At 40.5% G+C, this 24,446-nt stretch overlaps 1 protein-coding gene across 2 annotated transcripts in view; it reads right to left on the bottom strand.

Moving 5' to 3' along the window:
- Positions 1–221: 221 nt before the first annotated feature.
- Kdm1a (lysine demethylase 1A) overlaps positions 222–24,446 on the bottom strand; it is a 63,660-nt gene continuing 39,435 nt past the window's right edge. For both annotated transcript variants that reach the window (XM_026403609.2, XM_026403610.2), the window contains 13 exons: positions 24,164–24,245; positions 22,182–22,276; positions 13,285–13,427; positions 12,834–12,924; positions 11,339–11,473; positions 10,551–10,624; positions 9,687–9,798; positions 5,862–5,994; positions 4,256–4,443; positions 3,782–3,896; positions 2,151–2,278; positions 1,427–1,573; positions 222–652 (listed from right to left, as the gene is read on the bottom strand). In XM_026403609.2, the coding sequence (XP_026259394.1) occupies positions 467–652; positions 1,427–1,573; positions 2,151–2,278; positions 3,782–3,896; positions 4,256–4,443; positions 5,862–5,994; positions 9,687–9,798; positions 10,551–10,624; positions 11,339–11,473; positions 12,834–12,924; positions 13,285–13,427; positions 22,182–22,276; positions 24,164–24,245 (1,629 nt within the window). In that variant the 3' untranslated portion in view covers positions 222–466. The remainder of the gene's footprint in view (positions 653–1,426; positions 1,574–2,150; positions 2,279–3,781; positions 3,897–4,255; positions 4,444–5,861; positions 5,995–9,686; positions 9,799–10,550; positions 10,625–11,338; positions 11,474–12,833; positions 12,925–13,284; positions 13,428–22,181; positions 22,277–24,163; positions 24,246–24,446) is intronic.

Raw genomic sequence — 24,446 nt, 5'->3', positions numbered from 1 at the left:
TATCCTCATTTAAATAGGGAGAACATACACCACTATCATCATAAAGTAGAATACTTGTAATTCTGTCTTAGCCTTCCGAGTTGCTTGGATTATAGGAAGATCCAAGCAACACCCCTACTTTGTACCCATCTCCCATCCAAAAGACAAAAAAAAAAAAAAAAGGACTAATTTTTTTATGAAGTTTTATTCTCAAAATATAGAAAAAAAAAAACAAACGCCAAAAGACTTAAGATGTTATCTCACAACACTTGCCTCAGTCTTTATGAAGAACACAATTCCAAACTAGTGGACAAGTTCTTCTCTGTCCTCTAAGTCAGAGGATGTGACCCTCTGTCAGATCAGGAGCCCTCCCAGCTGATGGTGAGTCCAGGTAACAGGATGGGACCTTCTCGGTGGGATCTAATATTGCTAGAAGAGCTTCGCTTACATGGCAAAAGACACCAGATCTCTTCAGGATACCTCTGTCTCACATGCTTGGAGACTGCTGCGCAGGAACACCTGGTGTGGCCTGGCGAGGCAGTGTGTACATGGCTCCCAAGAACTGGTCTGCAATCCTTCCTGCTTCTCGAAGCCCACTCAGCAGAGCACCATGGACTGTGGCAGGGTAGTTCCGGATTGTATGCTCTCCCGCAAAGAAGAGTCGTGGGATTGGCTATTTCAGAGAGAAAAGATAATTAGCAGGTTAGAAGTATGTTTATTCTTTGAACTGCCAAATTCCTATTGACCTTTGAAGGCTGATCCTGCAGCCATCAATTCTATGAAAGTCTCTTACAATAAAGCATTTTCCTAGGATTGACAGAAGGAGAAATCGGACTCAGCCCAGCCTCAGCTCTAGTGATACTTATTAACTGCATCTATTCTTATCAGTTTAATGATGCCCAAATTTCTAGCTTTCTTTACCACATGTAGTGCCTAGTGATGGCAGAGATGGGGGTGTCTTACCCATTCTGAACTAGAGAGTAGAGCACTTAGTCCAATTCAGGAATTCTTTCACCTCTAGTTCAGAGCAAACCCAAGTCCTAGGCTACGGTACTGGGTACTGAGGAACCTTCCCTGATCTGTGGAATAAGGTCTGACAAAAGTCTATATAGGGGTCCACAGCTATTTCTCAGGGACATGGCCTTGAAGCCCCTAGAGACAAATCCCTTTAACAACCTGAGTTATCAGCCACAATAAAAAGATGCATAATTAAAAATGGGTCTTGTTTTATAAAGGGAAAAACTTAAGTTCCTGACTTGCATAGCTCTTCCATTTTGAATGTAGACTGCAAGAAAACAGACACAAACACTATGCTCCCTTTCCATTCTGCTCCTGCTACCCAAAAGGGTCTAAGGATAGAACCATTAAGGAGAGAAATCGGTGACTTCAATTTTGCCCTGGGACACTCTTTCTGGATAAGCCCAGAAACAAATTTCTAGTCTCTCACCTGTGGGGCCCCTGGAATTGAGGGCCCAGGAGTGATTGGCTGAGCCATTAAATCATAATCGTTTCCAGATGATCCTGCAGCTACATAGGAATAGGAGCCCCGAGCCCAGGGGTCAGCACGCCAACGAGACACCACAGTTTCCTTGGGCTAAAGGGACAAACACAAGCAAAAGTCAGTAGCACCAAGGACAAACCAGCCATCTCCAAGAGGTGTAAAAGCAGGTGTGGGCTGGGCATGAATACACCGCTGCTTTGAACTACTGAGGCAAAGTGACTTCAGACTGCAAAGGCACTTCCACCACGCCTCCTTGTCCACGACTCAGGGCCACACAGCACTTGACTGTTACTCTCTATATATGGAACATTAATGTCCTTCCCTTCAAAGAAATAAGTGGCTGACATTATCACAGTGGGTCTAAAGGACAGAAAAAAAGCACGATGGGATTCTTTAAGACTTCCCTGGGGCATTCGCTAATCTGGCCACTTTGTCTAAAAATCGAAAGTGGCGTGGCTCTGCAGGCAGAAAAGAAATGCAGCCAACAGTCTATAGATTCTTACTCAGGCACCAAGGGGCTTTTTCTAAATGCCATTGGAGTCCTGGAGTCCACATACATTGAAATTCACACAACCCAGCACACACTGAAACGGAAACTGTCCTGACCGAGAACTTCCAAACCCTAGTTGAGTCTGAATCTGGATCCCTCTTGTTCCCTCCACCAACTTACCTGGGGCACTGCACTGCTACCAAAAATCCCTTTGAGAATGGCTAGGCACCGGCCAACAATCACATCGTCACTGATATTTTCCATGATGCCTGCGGCTTCTCCTGCCACCAGTGCCAACAGTATAGGAGCTGGACAAACAGAACAATTCCAGGGTTTTCTAGATTGTTCTCAAGAACCACCCTGTTAAGCCCCACCCTTGTTCCTGGCACTCTGGCATCATCACTCAAATGCTAGCAACACGATTTTCCTAAACTCCACCCCCAGAAGTTGGCCAGAGGGGTTGGTCTTCTACAGTGAGTGCAGCAGGACACGGCACTTTGCTGCTGCTTGCTCCACAGAATGCTGCGGCCCTGAGCACCTCGCACGGCTCCAGGACCAGGGCTGTCCCTTCTGTTATCTTGGGCCCCTCTCTAAGCCCATCACTGCCTTTAGTCACTTGGAGAGTGTTTATGAAACAGACGTGTATGAGAAGCACAGGGCTAGATCCTGGGGATGGAAAATACAGAAACTAGACCCTACTCCATTCAAGTCACAAATGACCACACAGATATGATTAGGAACTGGGATGCTCTGAAAATATAGGATACAGGGCCAAATGCAATGGGCATGCTTAGTGTCCTTGAAAGGCCTCTTTGAAATACTGACATTTAGCCCAAGACCTGAAGGCTGAGAACAACAGGTTGGGAAGAGATGAAGGAAAATAGTGGCCCAGGCCACAGCACAAGCAGGGGCCCAAAGTGAAAACCAGTACAGTGTCCTATAACCAGGAGGACAAGTCAGTGTGCCTGGAGTGGAGCAGTGGGAGGAGACACGAGGAGGCTGGAGAGGGTTACATTAAGGCGGACTCTGAGGTGGCCAGGAGGAGGAGGAGGAATTTGAATGTTTTCCTTCAGCAACAGAAAGATATCAAAAGAGAAAAGTAGGAATTGTGAATAGTAAATTGGCAGCTGCCAGGTGAGAGGTGAGAGTGGCCTGGACTGGAGAGGGCAGTGGAGAAGGGGCACTCAGGTCTGAGGAATACTGCGAGAGAGCACTGAGGGGACCTGATGCCTGGGTGGAGAAAGGGAAAAAGCACTTGTCAGTGCACTGTGACAGGAGCAAAGCACCTCCTCCATGGAAAGAGCAGCTCTGGAGGTGAGGACGGCACTTCCCCACTAAGCAGGGAGACAGGAGGAGCTGGGGTGGCTCAGTCCTGTGCCTGCACCATCAAGGCCACGCCCTGGGTGCAGCTGTGTAGTCAAGGTCAGTTCCTGTCTTCTGCGTGGAGGGGGGTGGGGATGCACAGACTTTTTCCCTCTAATACAGAGTTAACAAGAGTCCAATTACAGAACAAGAGATAGGGATATGAAAAATGCATCAAATGGAAGTGATCAAAGACTCAGGGTGAAGTGGGTATGACAGTCTGAGAATGAAAATACCAGCTGCTTTTTCTAGGAAGCCTCCCCAGCCCGCCCCTCCCTGCTAACGTGATTCTTTTTATGTGTTCTTTTCCCGACACCTAGAAGGGGTTCTAGGAATTGCTTACTGGGTTAAGCAAAAGAAAAATTAAAGCATGTAAGTTTGAGGAAACCTCCAATGTTCCCAATTCTGTGTTCCTGTAAGAATATGAGAAAAAGCTAAAAAGCAGTTACCTTTATAGAGGTTCCAGAAGAGGAAGAGCTCACCCCTGCTGGCAGTCGTACTGCCGACGTGCCCGAACAAATTGACACTCGGATCCCAGAACACCCGGTCAAAACACAGCACCACCTGCAGAAGGGGGCAAGTGAGCTGCTGCGGCCTCCACCCACAGACTTCTTGGAGTGGTTCTGTTCCTCAGCAGGAACCACTTCCTCCTCAGACTTCATTAAAGTCTCCTCATGTACTTTTGTGCTCATGTATAAGCCCAGAAACCCACCATCCATCTACCACTGAGGATGCCACTTATGACTGACTGTGTGTAGGCGCAGTTTGCAGAATGACCCCTTAAGATTAAATGAGTTTGGACTTTATGCTATTATATACCTGGGTGCCGAAGGAATGAGAAGACAGGCCTCAGCCCGTGAGAGACAGCAGACAGTACTGCCAAGGGCACACCAGGCACAGAGAGGGCGCCTAGAGCACGTCACCTTGTTAAGGTTGCCAAATCCCATCCTTTGGACTGCAGATGTCTTCCACTCAGGAAGAGGCGGCACAAACTGAACAGCCGGTGGCTGCTGCTTCAGCACGCCCAGGGGGAGGGTGCAGAGAACGGCGTCACACTTATAAATAAAGGTCTGGCTTGTGGAGCGGGTATTCACAGCTATCACTTCGCAGCCTAGAGAAGGGAAGATGAGGAGGATAGTAATAGGGGCACTAAACACTTAATGCACAACAGGATCCACATGCCATTCTTCTAAGCCTGAGTACTTGCCCACGAGGTAGGTACTGTTATCTCCATTCCTCACCAAAGAAAACAGGTAAGAGGTGAGTCTAAGGCTACACAAGTAAGAGCTGCCAAGACTTAAACCCCCACTGCCCACATCAAGTCATCGATCCCCACCCCACTCTGGCTCGCCCTCACACACTGGTCACCTGCTCGACTTAACACTTACCAAAGGGAAGTAATTTAGTAAAATTAAGAGCAAAATGCCCGCCCAAAAGGACACAGTGCCTTTCCACTGTGGCTAGCTGCTCACTAAGGCCCCAGAGAGGAACAGCAGCGGAAGAGTGTGACGCAGACTGAGGGGACACAGGCTCAAACTGTTGCTCTCTTCCTGAGAACACACTGTAATGCTCAGACTATGAATGAGCTCAAAGTTAACCACAGAAAGGGTTCTGAAGTCATGTTGTTATTTTACCTCATTTATGCTTATTGCTAAATACTAATTTATATATTAAAAATACACGTATCATTCTGCTGTCATATAAAATGTATCCCATAATACAGTGTGAGTGCTCAGCACATGACCATCTCTGGTTGCAGAACTAGGGAAAACGACACTAGTTACTCTCAATGCTCTCCATCTGCCTCCAAAGGCTATTTCAAGGCTGTAGACCTCCATCAGCTAAAAGCTGCCTTTGATGGGAAAATTCAACAGAAAACTCTGTGACTGTAAAAGCAAACATGTACTGTGGGGATCTCAGCAACTCTAGGAAAGGGGCCAGGAAAGTTAAGATTGGTGGCCCCAATCTCCACTTCTCATGCCTAGGCACTCATGTGGGTCTTTAAAGAGGGAGGTGATCTATTCTTCTAAGGAGTTCAGAACAGCAGGCCAACGTGGTTGAACAACAAGTTTTCTGCATCCCACCCAAAAGTACTCTGAAACTGACAATAACAAGGACATTGCACTTACCCCATAAACTCTCAGGACCAGAGCCAGAATGAACCCAAAGACCATGAATCAGAGAAGTGTGAGGAGTGGGCCTCTCTGGAGTGCAGGTGTCCAAATTTTGATATTGATATACTTAGCAAAATTAAACCCAAACTCACTGGCTGCTACTGTAATACTCTCCTACTTCATGTGAAAACTTGTCTCAATTTTCTGGTTCATACAAAATATGGTGATACAAACCTCCAACGTCTCCAAAGACTCAATCATCTATAAATGCACAGCTTTCACCTGGGAGCCATCATTTATCAAACACTGTACTAGAAAACATACATACTGTTCTTGCTGAAGGTCATATTCAACAAAAGAGCAATCCCCTGTTTCGGGGGAAGAGCTCTATCTTACCCGCACAACCATCACCTACCTGAAGCTGTATAGCGAACCTGGCGCACTGCTGTGTTCAGTTTAATGTCCAAGCCTTCTGCCAATGCCACAGGAACACAGGAGTAACCGTTCCTCACTGTCAGGTGGCTGCCAGTAAACTCAAAGTCATCATCCTAATGAGGAGAGGAGGGAATTTAGTTCCACATTTCTTTCTTTTTTTTTTTAATATTTATTTTTTCAGTTGTAGGTAGATACAATATCTTTATTTCATTTTTATGTGGTGCTGAGGTTTGAACACAGTGCCTCAGGTGTGTTGGTGAGCACTCTACTGTTCAGCCCCCAAAGCCACAACCTCAGCCCCCCCCCATTTCTTAATAAAATTTATGTCATTTGCATCAAGTTCTAAATAATAATACTGAAAAAATACAACCTTGTGGGAATAATCACTCAGTATTCAACTACAGCCACCCAAAGAAAATTAAGGAGAAACAAACACCAATGTGCCCCAAATCTTTGGGGAGTGGGAGTAAGGCAGTTGCTTTTCCCCTATATCGTCAAATTCCTACATCAGGGTTGGGGCTGTAGCTCGGTGGTAGAGTGCTTTCTCAGCACAGGTGAGGCACTGGGTTCGATCCTCAGCACCACATAAAAACAAATAAAGGTCAAAATTCTTAAAAAAAAAAAAAAATCCTATACCAAGGTCCAGATTGTCCATGGGGGATGGGCATGGAAACTCAGATAATTAGCAAAGCAGTTTATTTGATTTCTGAGTGCGTTAAAGATTTGTAGGACATCAGATTCACCATTGTAATTAAATTTTCCTTTATCCTAAGAGCAAAATCAGTCTTTATTTCTTAAACTTAGATTTTTAAAATTGAGGAAGATTTCCAAAAACTAGTCAGTCAAACTAGATTAGGGCAATCCAGGATTATACAAAGGCCCAAGATAATCCATATAGTTAAAAAAAAAAAAAAAAAAAAAAGCCAAGTTTTGGCCTGGAAATTAAGAATCTCCAAAGTTATCTTATTTCTTTGAATTTGCTGAAAAAGAAAATTCTATATAGAGAAATGTTTGAAGGCTAGTCAATCAAACATACCCTAATCTTTGGAATTAGAAAAAAATATTGGGCAGGCAGCAAAAATTTCACTACTTTGCACTGACTCATCTGTTCCCCACCAGGTCAGCTAAAAAACTGCCTGCAAAATCTAGACTATCATGACTGTTATAAATATATGTGTACTGAAACCTCAGAGGATAATCAGTGAGCTCGAGGGCCTAATTTAGAATTTGGATCTGGAACGTCCCCCAAAGTTCCATGTGTTGAAGGCTTGGTCCCCAGCTGGTGGCTCTACTGGTAGGTGGGGCCTAGTTAGTTAAAAGGCGCGGGTCTCTGGGATGTGCTTCTGAAGGGTCTCTTCTGTCCCTCTGCTGCTCTGACTCTACCTCAAGCAGCCAGCTGTTCTTTTGGTGAGCTCCGCCTCACCAAAGCCCAGGGCAATGGAGCCAGATGACCACAGACTGAAAACATAAGCCTAAATCTTTTCTCCTATAACTTGGTTTTCTCAAGTAGTCATATCACAGCAACTGAAAGCTGACTAACACAAGTGAAAAACTATAAAAGAACTGGTTAATTCTCTAAGATTTTACCATAAACAAGTCCAGTCCTAGTTAATTCAAATATTAAAGAATAACAGTGACAATTTAAAGATTAATTGTTAGATTAAGAAGCCAGGGGGGGCTGGGGATGTGGCTCAGGCGGTAGCGCGCTCATCTGGCATGCGTGCGGCCCGGGTTCGATCCTCAGCACCACATACCAACAACGATGTTGTGTCCGCCGATAACTAAAAAATAAATATTAAAATTCTCTCTCTCTCTGTCCCCCATCACTCTCTCTTTAAAAAAAAAAACAAAGAAAGAAAGAAGCTAGGGGCTGGGATTGTGGCTCAGTGGTAGAACGCTTGCCTAGCATGCACAGGGCCCTTAGTTCGATCCTTAACACCACATAAAAAAATAAATGAATGGAATAAAGGTATTGTGTCCAACAACAACTAAAAAAATAAATATTAAAAAAATAGTCAAATGATTCTACTAGGAAAACATGAAGAAAACAAAAATACGTAAGTAAAATTTTACTTTACTATAGAGTCTTAAAATCGGCCAAGGTCTCAGATTTAAAGATTAGTCCTTTTAATATTCTAGAAACCCTGTACAAGTCACCCTTAAATATAGCATAAAGCGGGTAAGACCTGTACACTGGGAACTTTAAGACATTGCTGAGATGAAGAAAATCTAAATAGTGGAGAGATAAACTATACTAAATTGTGGAGAGACAATCTATACTACTCAAGGATTAGAAGGAGCCCACACCCATATTGAGGACTGAACTCAAGGCCTCATGCATGCAAGGCAAGGATTCTACCATGGAGCCGTATCTTTGGCCCAGAGAATTCTTAAGACAGCAATTCCCCTTAAGCTGATCTAGAAATCTGATGTCCTCCAAAAAAAATTCTAGAAGGTATTTTTTGCAGAAAATGACAAGCTAATTCTAAATTTTTTATGGAAACACAGAAAAACTAACATAGCCAAAACAATTTCAAAAGAGAACAAAGTTGCAAAACAAATCAGTACTTAAAGATTTTAAAACTTACTTTAAAGCAATAATAATCAAGATTTTGTGATACTGGCATATGGATCAACTGATAAATGAATAGAAAAGAGTAAACTATAGACTCACACTTACATGGCTGAGTGATTTTCAACAAAAGGCAAAGATACAATAAATAAAAAATGATGATGTTGAAATAATTAGATACCCCCAAGGAAAATTATAAATTCTACCTCTCATTAGATGTAAAAATGAACTAAAATGGATTAAAAACAAATAAAAGAATTTAGACCTAAACCCAAGAGCTGAACCCTCAAAACTCTGAAAGAATAATATAGAAAACCTTTGTGAGCTCAGGTAAGACAAAAGATTTATTTATTTTTTCAAGTTTTCAATGGACCTTGATTTTCTTTATTGATTCATGGTGCTGAGAATTGAACCCGGTCCCTCACACATGCTAGGTAAGCGCTCTGCCCCTGAGCTACAACCCCAGCCCAAGACAAAAGATTTTTTTAGGGTATAAAAGGTACAAAGCCAAGGGACTGGAGATGTGGCTCAGTGGTACAGCATGTGTTTAGTATGCATGAGGCCCTGGGTTCAACCCCCAGCACAACCACTGAAAAAGGAAAACCATGGGCTGGGGTTGGGGCTCAGTGGTAGAGCGCTCGCCTAGCACTTGTGAGGCCCTGGGTTCAATCCTCAACACTGCATAAAAATAAAATGAAGATATTGTGTCTAACTATAACTAAAAAATAAACATAAAAAAAGAAAAACTATGAAGCTTTAAAGAAAAGATTATAAATACAACTTCATAGCCCAGAAGATGGAAACATCCCCAGTGTCCATCAGTGCACCAATGACAAGCTAGCACTCCATGGCATATCCTCGTGGTGGAATACTACTAAGTAATAAAAAGGACCTATCTATGCTATCCAATCAATTTACTGTAGAATAAGCAAAACTATAGTGATAAAAAGCAAACTACTGGGTGTCTAGGGCCAGGAGCCAGGATGGGGTATTAGCTGCGAAGGGGCATGAGAGAATTTTCCAGAATGATGGAAATGCTCTTTATCTTGATCATAGTGGTAGCTCATGACTATCTGGCAAATCATCAAACTGTTCACTCAACATGGGTGAATTTCACTGCACATAAATGATACCTCTTACTAAAGCTGTTTAAAAACATACAAAAATTAACAGTTTATCTTAAGGTTACTCTGAGATATGTACTTCACAAAATAAATGATAAAAGAATTTTACCTGATCCCAATGTTTAAGGGAAAGTGTAGAGAGAGGTGTGGCATTAGCAAATTCAAGATTTGCAAAATGCCAATCAAGTATCTGTCTGTCTCTTGATGAGAGGTACACATCACTGGAAAGTAAGGACAAGGGAACAAGAGTTAATAGAGACGTCATTATGGTTCTCAAGGGGCAGATAATGGAGTCTCAGTAAATGTACTGGAACCTAAGCTAGGGATGGGGCTTGTAACTTTTATGATGAAATTATAGTCAGAAAGTAGAATCTTATCTGTCTTTATTAACTGCTTTACCCCTAATGTCATGAACAGTGACGAGTTCTTCTCAGAAAGCAAAGTACAGTGGGGCCTCATTTATCTGGAAAAAAGACTTCATACTCAGTCTTCTTGCAGTATCAAAGTTTACTATGAAAAATTTTGTCTTAGGACTTTGTTGCCAAGGATGAGAAGCATCCCTGACTAGAGAACAGAGGAATTTTGCACATGGAGCATCTTATCAGCATGCAGATACTGTCCCAACTCTCAGGAAAATAAAGTATGACACCCTCCTAGGCCTCAGAATTATGGAAAGTGAAAGCAAAGGCACTTCTAGCACACTCAAAGACACTCCACCTTCACCCAAACACTGGATTTTATGGAGCAAGGTTATCTTCTCACAGATAATCTGTTTAGATACCTAAAATTATTACACATTAAATTATAAAGGAAGGGGATTCAAAAACCTGAAATTTGTTCATAGATATTTGTCATTCATTAAACAATTTAAAATACACTTGCTGAATATAAAAGCGCACGTTTTCCTTCTAATTCGTACATAGAATGAATAGGTGAAGCTATCCCTCTGAATGTTCAGGTTTATTTTCCTCACCTTGGGGGATTGGCTTCCAACTCTTGAAGTTTTTCTTCTAGTTTTCCTTGTGTCTCAGCTAACTCATCATATTCCTGATAAAAATTTTTAAAGTTAAGTGAATATGATTTATCCTGAAAGGTCAATATTTATTTTATCAACCAGCTTATTTTTCCCACAAGGGGCATGTATGTTCTGGCCACATATTCTGTCATAGCTCAGGAATTTTTGATCTTAGAAACTGTGAGCCTGGGACAAACTTGGGCAGAGGGAGAGTATGCAGAAAGAGAAAAGGGGAGGAAGAAAAAAAAGGAAGAAATATACTAGTAGTATGTTACAAAGTAAGGATGAAAAATAATAGCTACTACATTTCCTGAGCATTTACATTGTCCCTAGCACCAGAATAAGCACTTTGGATACATAACGTGATTCCCACTTTGCTACTACCTCCCCCCAACATGAGTTACTATGAACACCACCACGTATGAATGAGGTGATTAAGGAGTCTAAGGTCACAAGACTGGGAGATACCACATTAGGGATTTTACCAGACAGTGTGACTCCATGTGACTTTATTTCATATTCATTACTATTATTCTAAACTGTGAGGGTAAAAATTCCTCAGAAAAAGCAGATCCTAAACTGAACTAATCCCACAAGTCTCCATGGTTGGTAGTATACCCAACCCTCTTCTTGGGTACTACAACACCTGTGATTGGCTAGTGACTATCTTTTTTTCCAGAGTCCCCAGATCTGTGCTATTTCTTAGAATTCCAAGAGAAACCAGTCAGGCACACTTGCTACTGCACCTTGCACAGGGCAGTCAGATCTCTATGCTTGCTCTTCACCAAGAACTCGGCAGTAATGTCTCTGGGTGGCTTCACTTCAGATGCTTCTTTATATTGCTGATGGAGTTCTTTAATTTTCTCTTTCAAATTTACCATCTAAGGGAAAAAGTACAAATTTCCCATTTCAGAAAGAAATGTAATTCACTTCTAATTACAGTACCCTCGTTTGGCTCCTCTACTAAGCTTTTATGTTAAGGTCCTTAGAATTCTTCAATACCTACTCCACATCACACAATTTGAGAACAAAACGACAATCCTTCACAGAGGTGTGGTGCTGTCAGTAACTACAACAGGTTCTTCTCAAACAAACGAGAGGGAAGGAGTATACAAATGAACAAAATGTACTGAAATGAATTTAATTTCCTAGAAAAACAATCTACCACTAATTAAACTTATCTGGGGAAGCCAGTTATTTTCTTAGATACGTAAAAGTGCTAAATCATCACACAAAGAACCTTATGGAACCATTCTTTTTTTTAATATTTTAAAATTTTTAAAAAGAATGCCTTTATTGTTTGTTTGTTTATATATTTTTTTAGTTGTCAATGGGCCTTATTTATTTAAATGTGGGGATGAGGATCGAACCCAGTGCCTCACACATGCTAGGCAAGTGCTCTGCCACTGAGCTACAGCCCCTGCCCTGGAACCATTCTTAATGTCAGTTTTTAAAACTGACATTAACTGTGAGGACATGGGTGACAGAATCCAAGAGTGGGCCCTGTAGGTCTCCTGCAGCTGGCAGCTCTCCCCCAGTCATTCTTCTCATTCCATCCTTCCCCTACTCATGCAGATGAGCTGGAGACCTCTTTGACAGAAATGAAGAAATGAGATAGAGTGAGAAAGTGAGGAGACCCCAGTCACAAGGCACACCCAGAGTTTGCACTGAAAAGCCCCCGACCCTCACTACTGGGGCTTTTGCCCTAACTGGTATTATTCTGCAGTTGGCCAGACGAGGAGAAATAAATGGTTGAACTCAAATAGTCCAGAACCTGGAGCTGAAGTGGAGGTGGTAGTAGTAGAGCAGGGCCCTTGGCTGGAGAATGGGGAGGGAGGGGGCTGTTCAGCTCCTCAGTAATTATGGTGATGAACTGGCTGCTGATTTGTTGGTCTTCATCGGTGGGTACTCTGGCCCCAGTACAGCTGATCTCTCTCAGATCTTAGAATTCAGCAGGAATACTGGGCCAGCTTTGGAAGAGTTAAAAAGACACAGAGGAAGGACCTATTTCTCCTAACAATGACTTCACAATGGTGTCATGCTGAAAGACTGACAAATACAACTGTGTCTTTCACTAGTCATTATTTTGTTAATAATAACGAGCTCCAGCTCTACAGACCTTCTCTTCATGGAAAAACCCAGAAATGCCTTTAAAGTTTCTAAATGAAAGGCTCCCCCCACCCCACCACCGCTCCCCTGCATTGAAGCTTATCTACAATGAAAATAAATACAGACTTTCACCTTATTAAGAAGTTCTTTCAGTTCTTCCTGAGTTTTCACTATCTTCTTCCAATGCTCAATCTGCTCATCTTTGACATGCTTTTCTTGTAACCTAGGAGAGACAACACGTATGCCCCGGCCACACAGCCAGCTCTGCAGCACAAGACTAGCCATGTCTAGCACGTCCAGGGACATCAAGGCCCACTGGGACTTGTAACACTCAGGAAGAAGAAAGTTGGCCGGTGGCAAATTATTATATGTTAAATACAGTAATAATGTCATAAAAGCTATCAATTTGAGAACTGAAAGGGGCTTTAAGGACCATGAAATTATTTTAAATGCTTTTTTCCTTTGGGATTTAACAATTTCATATGAAAACTAGTTGAAATTAGACTTACTGAAAACTTACAATATAAACAACAAATCTGTAAAAGGAGTTCACTATACAATAAGCTGTTATCAAAATACTTACTGAATGACAACTTCCAGTGCCTGGCCAAGGGACACAGGCTTATTATTGAGAACATTGAAGTCTAGTTGATGACTAAGGTAAGATGTAGCTTCTAGCAACCGGTTAAATTCTTGCTCTACCATTTCATCTTTCTCTTTAGGAACCTGAAAATCCGAAGTATAGCAGAGTTGGTCCTTATTAAGACTAACACCACTCACAAAGACACAAATGCTCTGAGGTTTAAAAAGGTCAAAATATGTATCTCAAAGGGAAAAACCTTTGAGGACAATGATTTGAATTTTCGTTTCTATGAAGTGGTTAAGTTCGTTTAAATGAGATGTGAAATGTTTTGGCCCTGATTACTTCCCTCTTTTCCCACTCTGCCCACGGATCTAGGACTCCATCCACCTCCATCAACAGCCATGAGACTTACATGGTGCTAACTGAAGCTTCATGGAGCACAAGGTGCACTGAGCTGACATGCACTGAGTTGAGCTGGGCTGACATGCAAACGACACACCAGATAAGTCCTAGGAACCAAAACTACACTAACACACCTGAGAACCTTCCAGAATAGGGGCAGGATGGAAAAATAAGAAGCCCACGTTATCTGCTTCCCATAAGATGACAGAATTTCAGGAGGGAGTAGGGAAGAAAAAAGTGAAATATATGGCTACTAATAAGAACACATTAGCACCTTTTGCAGAGTAATAATGTTTTATGGTACCAATAATTTCAGAGCTAAATGCCCCAAGTTTCTAGAGAGACTAGAAGAGACTGAGATACCAGAAGGCTTGGCCCCTCACTGTTGTAGAGGAAGGAAACAAATCACAAAACAGGTCATCAAGCAGCAAGACCACGTCATAGGCCAGGCAGTGCCCTTGCCCACTGATGTCATCGATCGACATGCATCCCTCTGCTACTGCTTAATTCTGCCCCAAAGCAAACTCTTTGCATCCTGCTGCTGGATTCATGGCAGCAAGAGAAGAAAAAAGCATGTCTAAGGAAAGCATCTCTTGCTATAAGCTGGGCATTGACTGGAAAATGGAATTCAAAACATGGACATTCACTTTACAGTCTACGTAAAATCAGTAAGAAGAAAACAAAACACTAAAGCATATTCTAGTAAACACTAAAACTAATCAGAGGTAGCTAACTGCTGACAAGATCATCACAGTGAGAGTCTACCTGTTTGAAACTCCTTGTTTTTGCCCTTGCAACCAAACAGATGAGCCTCTGCCCCTTTATTGACCATACAAGTAACTCTCTGAGATGAGCAAAAAGAATCTGGTGTTTAATGCAATCTGCAGGGGAAAAAAAAAAAAAAAAAAAGAAAGAAAGAAAGCTCTCTTTGGATCTATATGAACACCACTACAACTGATTTAATCGAAGTCATACTCGAAGCTTCCAGTTCTGTAAGACTACTCGTGGGATCAAGGTATCCTAATGAATTAGAGAATCACCCTTAGCCTAAAGAAAATCTAAATTCCTAAGAATCTTTTGGTTTGTATTGAGAAATGAGGTCGAGAATCAGGCCCTGGATACATTGTACCATTTATATACAGGGCAGTCCCAGGACTTGGTGGATTCAAAGACATCCAACCTATCCACCCATGGCCAAAAAAGAGGGCTCTTAGCGAAAAAGACCTTCTTGTTAGGAATTTCATCCACTTTCTCATCATCACTTTTCTTCATTGTCATCGTGGTCATATAAAGAGCAACTCAAACAATGAAATTCTACTCAGAAATTTGCTATTTCTAATGCAACTACTGCAAAGATGTTCTGCAAAGATAGTTCTCCTTTCAAAAAGGAAACAACTATATTTTAACATGAAATCTATAGTTATGTGATCTTAATTGATCATAGATACTATGTGTAAGACTGGTTTTTCTGGAGCACAAAAAGGTGGCAGTTCCATATGTGGCTTCTAAAATGCCTAACAAGAGGATGCTACAGCAGGAAGGGGGACTAGATCACATATGCCACTACTACAGGGCAGAATGTGCCAGTACACAAGAATGCAAATGAGACAGATTAAAGCTCCTCCAGTGCCAAATGGATGGCTTGTTTCAGACAAGCTTTAATCTTTGCAGCTAGGGTGACAGTCACATAGGAGGTTTCATACTGAGAAAGTAGGCAGCACTCAGGCTCAGTAACTGGGGTCCAGGATGTGTGGTAGAGAAATATTTAAAGGGACACTGTCAAGGTTAGAGGGACCAAATTGACCTTTTGTTTCTTCCCTCTGTTTTCTGAGCAGCTCGCTTGATTCATTACACTTTCCCCTTTAGTCTACCCACACTCCCCACAAAAAAAACTGACGTTTTACATGCGCTTTCAATGACAAAAACTCAAATGGCACCAGCCCAACATATAGGCGCAACTCTACAACAACAAACCAGTGTGAATGTGTGATGGAGAGGATCTTCGAAAGGAAAAGATTTAAGTGTCAAGCTTTTAATGGGTTATTGTAAACGGTGAAGAAAATGATTTGAAAAATTATGAAAAAATACCTTGACAGTGTCCTTTTAACCAGTGCAGCAGAGAGAGAAATAAACTGTAAATAACAGCCCAACAGCCACGTCAAGTTTAGTTTTGTACGACAGCAGTAAAATCAAGGCTTTAAACATATAGCATGACAGAAGCATTCTGTTAGCTCAGAAGCTGCAACCACCAGAGAAATAAGGACAGACTATACAGAGACCAAAATGGGAGTGAAGGCATAGAAATGGCCAAAAGAAAGGCAATTTTAAAAGGCAGGGAGTGGGGAGAGGTGTCAGAAAGCAATGAGGAACAAAGCAAAACTTAACAAAAAGAAAGGAAAAACATAGAACAGTAACAACAAAATCAAACAAAAATCAAACCAAAAAATTACTGCCACATTCGACTGACACCAGATGACAGGACTGCATCTCTGGGACACCACTCAAACCAAGGTTTAGCTTCACAAGTTTTGTAAAATACAGTCAGCAACCAGGCCTCATTGGCCTCGTCAAGCAACCGCTGGAGGGTTGCACATGTTGACACCTGGCTGTTCTCCCATTAACTTTAATATTTCCATTCGAAATTCAAGGAATATTTCGAAAATGGTAAATAAAATACTTATCCCCTGGGCAAACAATACTGACCAGGATAAACCCAAAATGTGTTTTTAAAATACATTTAAATCTTGAATCCATTTCTAAAAATAAGCTAATTACAAATGTTCTCTTTAATATATCCAAATAACAAAAAGAAATCTTAACAAATAACTATCTAAGCACCCCAAACTATCTCTGTTTCAGGTCATTTTCTCTCTTGGTGACAACTCTGAGATTCTATTAGTTCTGCCAATAATTATGAAAAAAGTATATCATACTGGAGTTGAAATATTGCCAATCTCTAAATAAGTCACAGTAATTTTACTTTTATTTGACCATTTTATTCCAGGTCCTTAAACAGTATCCCTTCTGAGAAAGGAACTCAACACATGATTAGAAAGGGTTAATCACCAAGTTAGAAGGCAGGTGGATTTCTACATTATGGCATAATAAGAACTTTTAACAGCAAACTAAGTAGCATTTGGGGGGAAAGGATCAATAATTCAGCACCTTCTATCAAAGAAGGAACAACAATTATTATTATTTTAAACAGATATTCATTAGGATTTTTCAAAGCCATTTACTTTTCTCTATGAAAATTCCAGGTAAAATGATGCCTTTAAAATTTGAAAAGAATTTGATGAGTATCACTGTTCTAAAGGGTTCAATTCTGTTTTGGTCCTAAAGATTATATGAAGCATCCCTGAACATGGTCGGAGAAGGGCAGCCTGAGTGCCCAGCTCACATAGAAAATACTTAGGGAAAACCAAACATCTTTCTTGACTAGGCCCCTAACACTGCAGAAAATATCTCAAAATAAGGACAGCGCCCTTTAGTTCTGTCTCTGATCACACTCCATCAATACAAGATCTTTAATTCTTCAAAAACATTTTTATCTATATTGCTTCCAGTCTTCAAAAGCTTTCTAGCAGCAGAGCTTAATGTGCAGCAATGGTCCCATAACAAAAAGTTCTGCAATTTAGCCAGAGAAATCTTTAGAAAGAACTACTCCCTTTGGGGGGAAGGAAAAAAAAAATCACATTTTTGAAAAAAATCATAAATGGCCAAATTTTAGTCACTCTCCGCGTCCCCCACCCTTATACCATTTAGCACTTCTAGAATTATGGTAAGACAGAAGATTAAGATTAGTTCCTCTGGTTAAGACCTGGAAGAAGAAATTTACACCTGAAGAGTCTCTACTTCAGATTATCCCAAACAGCCATAGGTAGGGCTTATTCCCTTAATGGGAAAATAAGGACAAAATTTATCCAAACAAAATTCAATGTGATTCTATAAATCAAGACTGTTACTCTCCACCTTGGCCTCTTTAACTCATGAATCTTAAAGGGGATATAAATAACTGACTTACTTAAAGCAGGGATTAGAGTGTGGAGAGGCACATGAACATCTATCGTAGTTCATTCTTGCAGTTTTTAGCACACAGTAGAGGCATTCAATAAATTCTTCTTAAAGGAATAAATAAATATAGTTTGGAAAAGCAAAGCCAGGATCATAACTTTATTTGAGGGGGGGAAAAGTATTTTGGAACTGTGGGACCATTAAAGGAAGACAGGAGATTTTTATTATAGAAACAGGGATTGGCAGTCATGATTTTAAAGGATTCAGGAAAGAAATACTGCTATTAAGATACTTAAGATGTTTCTTCAAAGAAAGATGAAAACCAAAAAGGCTAACAGGCCTGTGTCAAAAAAATAAATAAATAAATCTCTATGTGAATACAAATGATGTTGACAGCAGTACTGGGCAGACCACCACCTGTGGTGAGAGTGGAGCCAGTCCCAAGAAGTTACTCAAGATCCGCTTCTCAGTTCTCTTTGGATCTCCCTTGGAAACAACAAAAGCTCCCTGTCTTCCTAAGCTTCCTAGAGCAGAGCACTGCAGTAACCTTGCCATGCAGAATGCTACAGCACTGCAGGGGCTGAGGGACCCTCCCCAGTCCTTTTGAAAAACAGAAATCTAAGGCCTCCAAGTTACTAGCTGGTACACAGGAGAGGCAGGAAACACTCAGAGCCCTTTCATCCCCGCCTCCCCATATATGCTTTCAGTCCCCTCCCTGGCAGGGCCCAAGATGTTCCTGATAGAAATCACCCACTTCCTAACTTCTCCCTGTCCAGTTAAAGCTGATTACAGCGCAGGTCAGCCTCTAACCCCATCAACCAACAATCCGTGACAGCTGCTCTGTTGGCTTCTTTTTTTTTTTTTCCCCTCCCAGGCTTAGGGTTTGGGAGACCCCTTCTATTGACCAGGTAGCCTTATTAACCCTACAGTATTTTACACTCTATGTTATATCCCTTCACAGAACACCCCCTGTTCTAGTCATTCGGAGCCACAAAATAAAATTCCCTTGTCAAAAACAAAACTGAAGCTCAATATTGTACCTGCCTATGTAGGACCAGACAGCACAGAGAGGTAAACTCTAGGATCCTGTGATTGAGATTAGAACAGTAACAACATAACCTTATGGTAGCAAAAAGGCTGGGTATGAAAATGTCTTTAAGATAACATTATAAAGTAGTACTTATGGGGCTGGGGATGTGGCTCAAGCGGTAGCGCGCTTGCCTGGCATGCGTGTGGCCCGGGTTCGATCCTCAGCACCACATACAAACTAAGATGTTGTGTCCGCCGAGAACTAAAAATAAATATTAAAATTCTCTCTCTCTTTAAAAAAAAATAGTAAAGTAGTACTTATTATAACTGAGTAACTAACTGCTGGCCTTGTACAGGGTGACAGAATTATTTTGTACTTACTAATAACAGAACCATTAAATTCTGTTTTGTCCAGTTGCACACTAAGAATGGAGAAACACAAACCCATTTTATCTAACAGTTTACTAAAGGAAATTCAATGGCTTGAGTAAATTTCTACTCCAGGTGGGCGTCTATCAAAAATATTAAAGAAAGCTCTCTGAGGAGAAGACTTAGCACACACAACCATACAGACAAAATGGCACACACTCATTCTGCACCATCTTCCCTGAAAGAGCAGGCAGAACAACTATGGGATGTGAGCCAAAATATCACCCAATAGGTTCTGGCTCTTCTACATATTCACTACAGTGACCTTAAGAAAACAATGGTAGTTTTAGTTTATTTCAATCCCCAGCAGAAAAGGAAAAATGACATTACTGACCTACTTACCCCTTTAAATTTCGAAAGCCCTGAAATATATTTATTATTATAAGCATAAATAAGTAGGGTTCTCTTTGTACTTGTCCTGTAAGCCAAAAACTAGTCTATCAATCAACAGCTGTCCATTATTACTCTGAACCAGACTACTGGAGACAGAAAAGAAAAAGATACTACAGTAACATGCCTTCTTATGTTTGGTTAAAAGCAAGAGAAACTCAAAGCTGCAAAGAATTCTTCCCAAAATTTGAGAATACTTAAAGACTCTTCCTTACCACTTGGCTACTGCATCAAATACAAGCATACCAACTCAAGAAAAATTCCTATACAGATCAGAGATGACAACTACCAATTTCACCTGGAAAATATCTCTGCATACAAAATGCTGAAAACCGCATGGAGGTTAACAACTATTCACTCAGTGCTGCTCAAAGAGCTGATCCTGGTGAGATCCAGAGCTCAAGTCAGAACACAAGTCAATGTACCACTTTTCTTTATCAAGAAAGTTTTGCTACCAAAAAGGAAAGTCATCATCTGAACAAGAGTGTAGTTAATGACATACTTTATCTAAATAGTACAAGCTATTTATCTCATCCCATACTGGAAACCAAAAGTTCAAACTGGCAGCCCACACTCAAGGGGAGGACGTACCACTACACGAGTTAGAAATAAATGTCTGAAAATCTTATTATGAAAAACAAAAAAGTCTGAAGAGGGTGGGGTGTAGCATAGTGGTAGAATGCTTGCCTAGCAAGCAGAAGGTCCTAGATTCAATCCCCAGCACCACACAAAAAAAAAGAAGGAAAAAAATAAATAAATAAAGGTGTTAAAATTCATCTAATACCAAGAAAGCATTTCTCTAAACATCTTACTAGAAAAATTTCTCTCTTTACTGTTAGATTAAATGAACTACTCTACATTCAGGAAAGTCAAAGTGAGGGTGTTCTCAACCATCAGGGACAGTCTTTCCTGTGGGCTCTCGTTTATTAAGGACTACATACAGTGCTTCAGAGCCTACTTCCCTGCCTCAGATCTGCACATGCCTGACTACCTACATCCAAATGCCTCTGATCCTGCCTCTTCCCCTGCTCAAAGACCTCTGATGTTCCAACCTGCAGACTGGCCTCACAAGCACTCTCCTCCCCACCCTGAACTGTAGGTGTCTGTCTCCTATCCTCTCTTCACCCTCCTTGACAGACTTAGTTCTCTGCTTCCTTATACCTTCCTCTGCTTCCAATGCCTTTCTCTTCTATAACCACAGGTTGGAGTCTTCTCCAATCACTCTCCTCCTTCCTTCCAAATCTCTCTCCTGACCCCTCCCCACCTCCGCACACGCCCTTGCTTCATTGACTCTTCTGTGGCAATCTGTTCTATGGAACCCTAGGCAAAACTGCCTTGACTAAGCTTCTGATAAATTTATGGTGATATGTGTGTGATTTGCTTCCAGAACATTACACAACACACACACACACACACACACACACACAGCAAGAAGAGGATATATAAAACAAGACTGGAAAACAGGGTTCGTTATGGTATTCCCTCTACTTTTGTGCATATTTAAAATTTGCCATAATCAAAAATTGGGGGGGAAAAGGATTATTTGTGTTACTTGTGCACAAGTACTATGGCAGGAACTTATTTGTATCTATGCCTTTTTCAGATCTCTGTAGAATAACAGAAATTTATTGAAATTTTTAATTAACCTCTACTTAATCCTTACTTTATTCTGCCAGGTGCCTTAAACCCTGGAAGAAATCTGGACCAGGATGGTATATTCCTTGAAAGTATGTCCTTTTCTGATATGAACACCATAAAGCCTAAATGTGGATAGGAATAAGTGAGGATGTCCCTAGAGACCCAAAATTCAAGAGTTGGGATCATCCCAGTTTTAGTAACAACAGGGAAGCCAACATACACACAGCAAATCTTCCCTTGTTCAGAATATAAAGATAGTAAAATGCTTATATCATGGGAGTATAGCTCAGTGGCAGAGTACTTGCCTAGCATGAATTTGATCTCCAGCATTGAAAAAAAGGGTGCTTACATCCCATGAGGTCTGGACTCTCACCCTGACAGGGGAGTTGATAACATTTCTGTTAATGCAAACTTTGGAATTTTATTCAACCCTAAAAATTCAGAACTGACTCAGCCTAAGCCTACCTTATAGTAGTCAAATTGTTCGTTCTCATTCACCCAACCAATTATCAGTTTCATACTACTGTCTTATTAAAAATATGAAGCTCCTATGCTTCTGGTCAACAAATACTTGAAATATATTTGAATAAGTACCACCATTTGGCTATTAGCCCATCAAAAGCTTGAGCCTATAAACACAAAACTGAAGTCATAAAAAGCACACGAAGCCAAAGCACACAATGGAAGGCACAATAAAAGAAATGAAGAATCAGATTTCAATTCCATAGGTCTCTTGGAATAAGTGGGCACAGCCAAATAAAAAAAAGATTAGCTAGCTAGCTACTAGCCTTCTTCATTCAGAGTTAATAAATGTCTAAACAGACACGTCAATTTGTACATTTATAATAACCCCTTCCTATATATAGCACAGTTAGAAAACAACCAAAAAATGTCATTATTTCTCAGTTTACATCATTTGTATGTATATTCACACATTACCCAAGTTTTCAACTAAATCAAAGAAATTCTGAAAGTTCTGTTTGTCCTCAACTTACAGCTTGTCCATTGGCTTCATAAAGTGGGCACTTTTGCTTGATCTTGGCCAGTTCCATATTTACTTGTTTGCTGACCACAGCCATGGGATTTCCTCCTAGAAAAAAACTCAAACAATTAAATTCAGCATAGCTGTGAGAAGAGGGGGAAAACCTCAAAGTGAAAATATTTTTGTTCAAAAACGCTCAAAACTTACAGTATGTAAAAATTACATATTCTAAAAAAACAGTCAAATTAAAAATATGTAAAATAAGCAAAAAAATTATCCATCATTCCACCCTTCTAGATTTTAGGTACATAAAATTATCTCCCACATAAAGGGTAATACATTGTTTTTGTGATCTTTTTTTTAACTTAGCAATATACCATGAATATTTTATGTTACTACGGACCTACATAATTTTTAGTGGCTATGTACTTCTTACCGGGGTGTGTGTGTGTGTGTGTGTGTGTATAGTGAGAATTATGTGTGTGTATATACTTATTATTTATTTTTTATTTTTTGGCATGGTCTTGGAGATTGAACCCAAGGGTGCTCTATCACTGAGCTACAATCCCATGCCTTTCTATTTTTTATTTTGAGATAGGATCTTGCTAAGTGGCCCGAGTCTGGCCTCAAACTTGCAATCCTCCTGCCTCTGCTTTCTAAGTAGTTGTGATTGTAGGCATGCACTACCAAACCCAGCACATTGTATAATAATTTAATCTTCTAATCTGTGGTTACTAATGTTCTGCTATTAAAATAATGCCATGGGCAGTAGAGCACCTGCCTATCATGTGCGAGGCGCTGGGTTCGATCCTCAATACCACATAAAATAAATAAAATAAAGGCATTGTGTCCAACTACAATTTAAAAACAAAGAAAAAAAAGCCATATTAAAAATGCTTCAGCCAGGTGTGGTGGTACATGCCTATAATCCCAGCAATTCGAGAGGTTAAGGCAAGAAGATCACAAGTTCAAAGCTATCCTCAGCAACTTAGTGAGACTGTGTCTAAAAAATAACAATTAAAAGGGGGGGGACTGGGGCTGGGGTTGTGGCTCAGTGGTAGAGTACTTGCCTGGCATGTGTGAGGCACTGGGTTCGATTCTCAGCACCACATATAAATAAATAAATAAATAAATAAATAAATATATATATATATATACATACTAATATATATTGACTATATATATTGACAACTAATATATATAGGGCGGGGAGGGCTTAGCTCAAAGGTTAAGTGCCCCTGGGTTTAATCCCTAGGAACAAAAACAAAAACAAAAATTCCCTAGTACTAAAAACCCCAAACACAAAATTGACCATGACTCTTTTCTTTTTTATTTTGTTTATTTTGTTTCAGATAATTTCCTAGAACTAGAAAAAGATATCCTAGGTCAAAAGATTTGATTCATTTAAATTTTGTTTGTACATATTGATATATCCCTTCAGAAAGACCTTGGTAATTCACCTCTCACTAACAAAAGAAAAACAGACCTGCTAGGTTTTGAATATGGTTTGTTCCCTCAAAATTCATGCTGGCATTTAAATCCCACTGTGAAATAATAAGGGAGTAGAACCTTAACCCATCATAGTGTTTAGAGGTGGGGCCTTTTAGAGGTATTCAGGATTGGAGAAGGTCATTAGGGTGAAGTCTCATGATTATTTCATTGGTGGCTTCATAAGGATACTAGCAGAGACACAGACACAACACTGGCATTCCAAGTCTCTTGCTATGCGATGATGATCTGCACCACTTCAGGACTCAGCAAGAAGGCTATCACCAGATATGATATCTTGGCCTTGGACCAGAACTGTGGGCCAAAATTAATTTTTATTTATAACTCACCCAGTCAGTAACATTTTGTTACTGGTTAAAAAAAAAAATTGACAAATAGTACCCAAACCAAAATATTTTAAATTGCACCTATGACTTTAAAATGTAAGCCTAACAATCTTATTAGTTTCAGACTGCATATTATAGCATAAAACCACAAATGACTTACCAAGACCTGTTACCACCATTGCTCCAAGATCAGCTACATAGTTTCCTTTGCGAAATGTAGCAACTCGTCCACCCACACGATCCTGTTTTTTCAGAAATTAAATGGCCAAAATCATCAGTTCTGTTTTAACCACAATAACCTGGCACACAGGGATTGATTTCCATAATTTAAAAAGAAAGAGTGATTTAAAATTTACATGGAGTACAATCAATAAAGCAGGCACAAAGAACAAATGAAGTTTAATTCAAAGTTAAAGTAAAGGTAACATAACATGCAAGAAGTA

Source organism: Urocitellus parryii, chromosome 11 (genome assembly GCF_045843805.1).
Source record: "Urocitellus parryii isolate mUroPar1 chromosome 11, mUroPar1.hap1, whole genome shotgun sequence".
In the NCBI taxonomy this organism is placed as follows: Eukaryota; Metazoa; Chordata; class Mammalia; order Rodentia; family Sciuridae; genus Urocitellus; species Urocitellus parryii.
The sequence above is the reverse complement of the archived record's forward strand: the minus strand, read 5'-3'. Positions and strand labels throughout refer to the sequence as shown.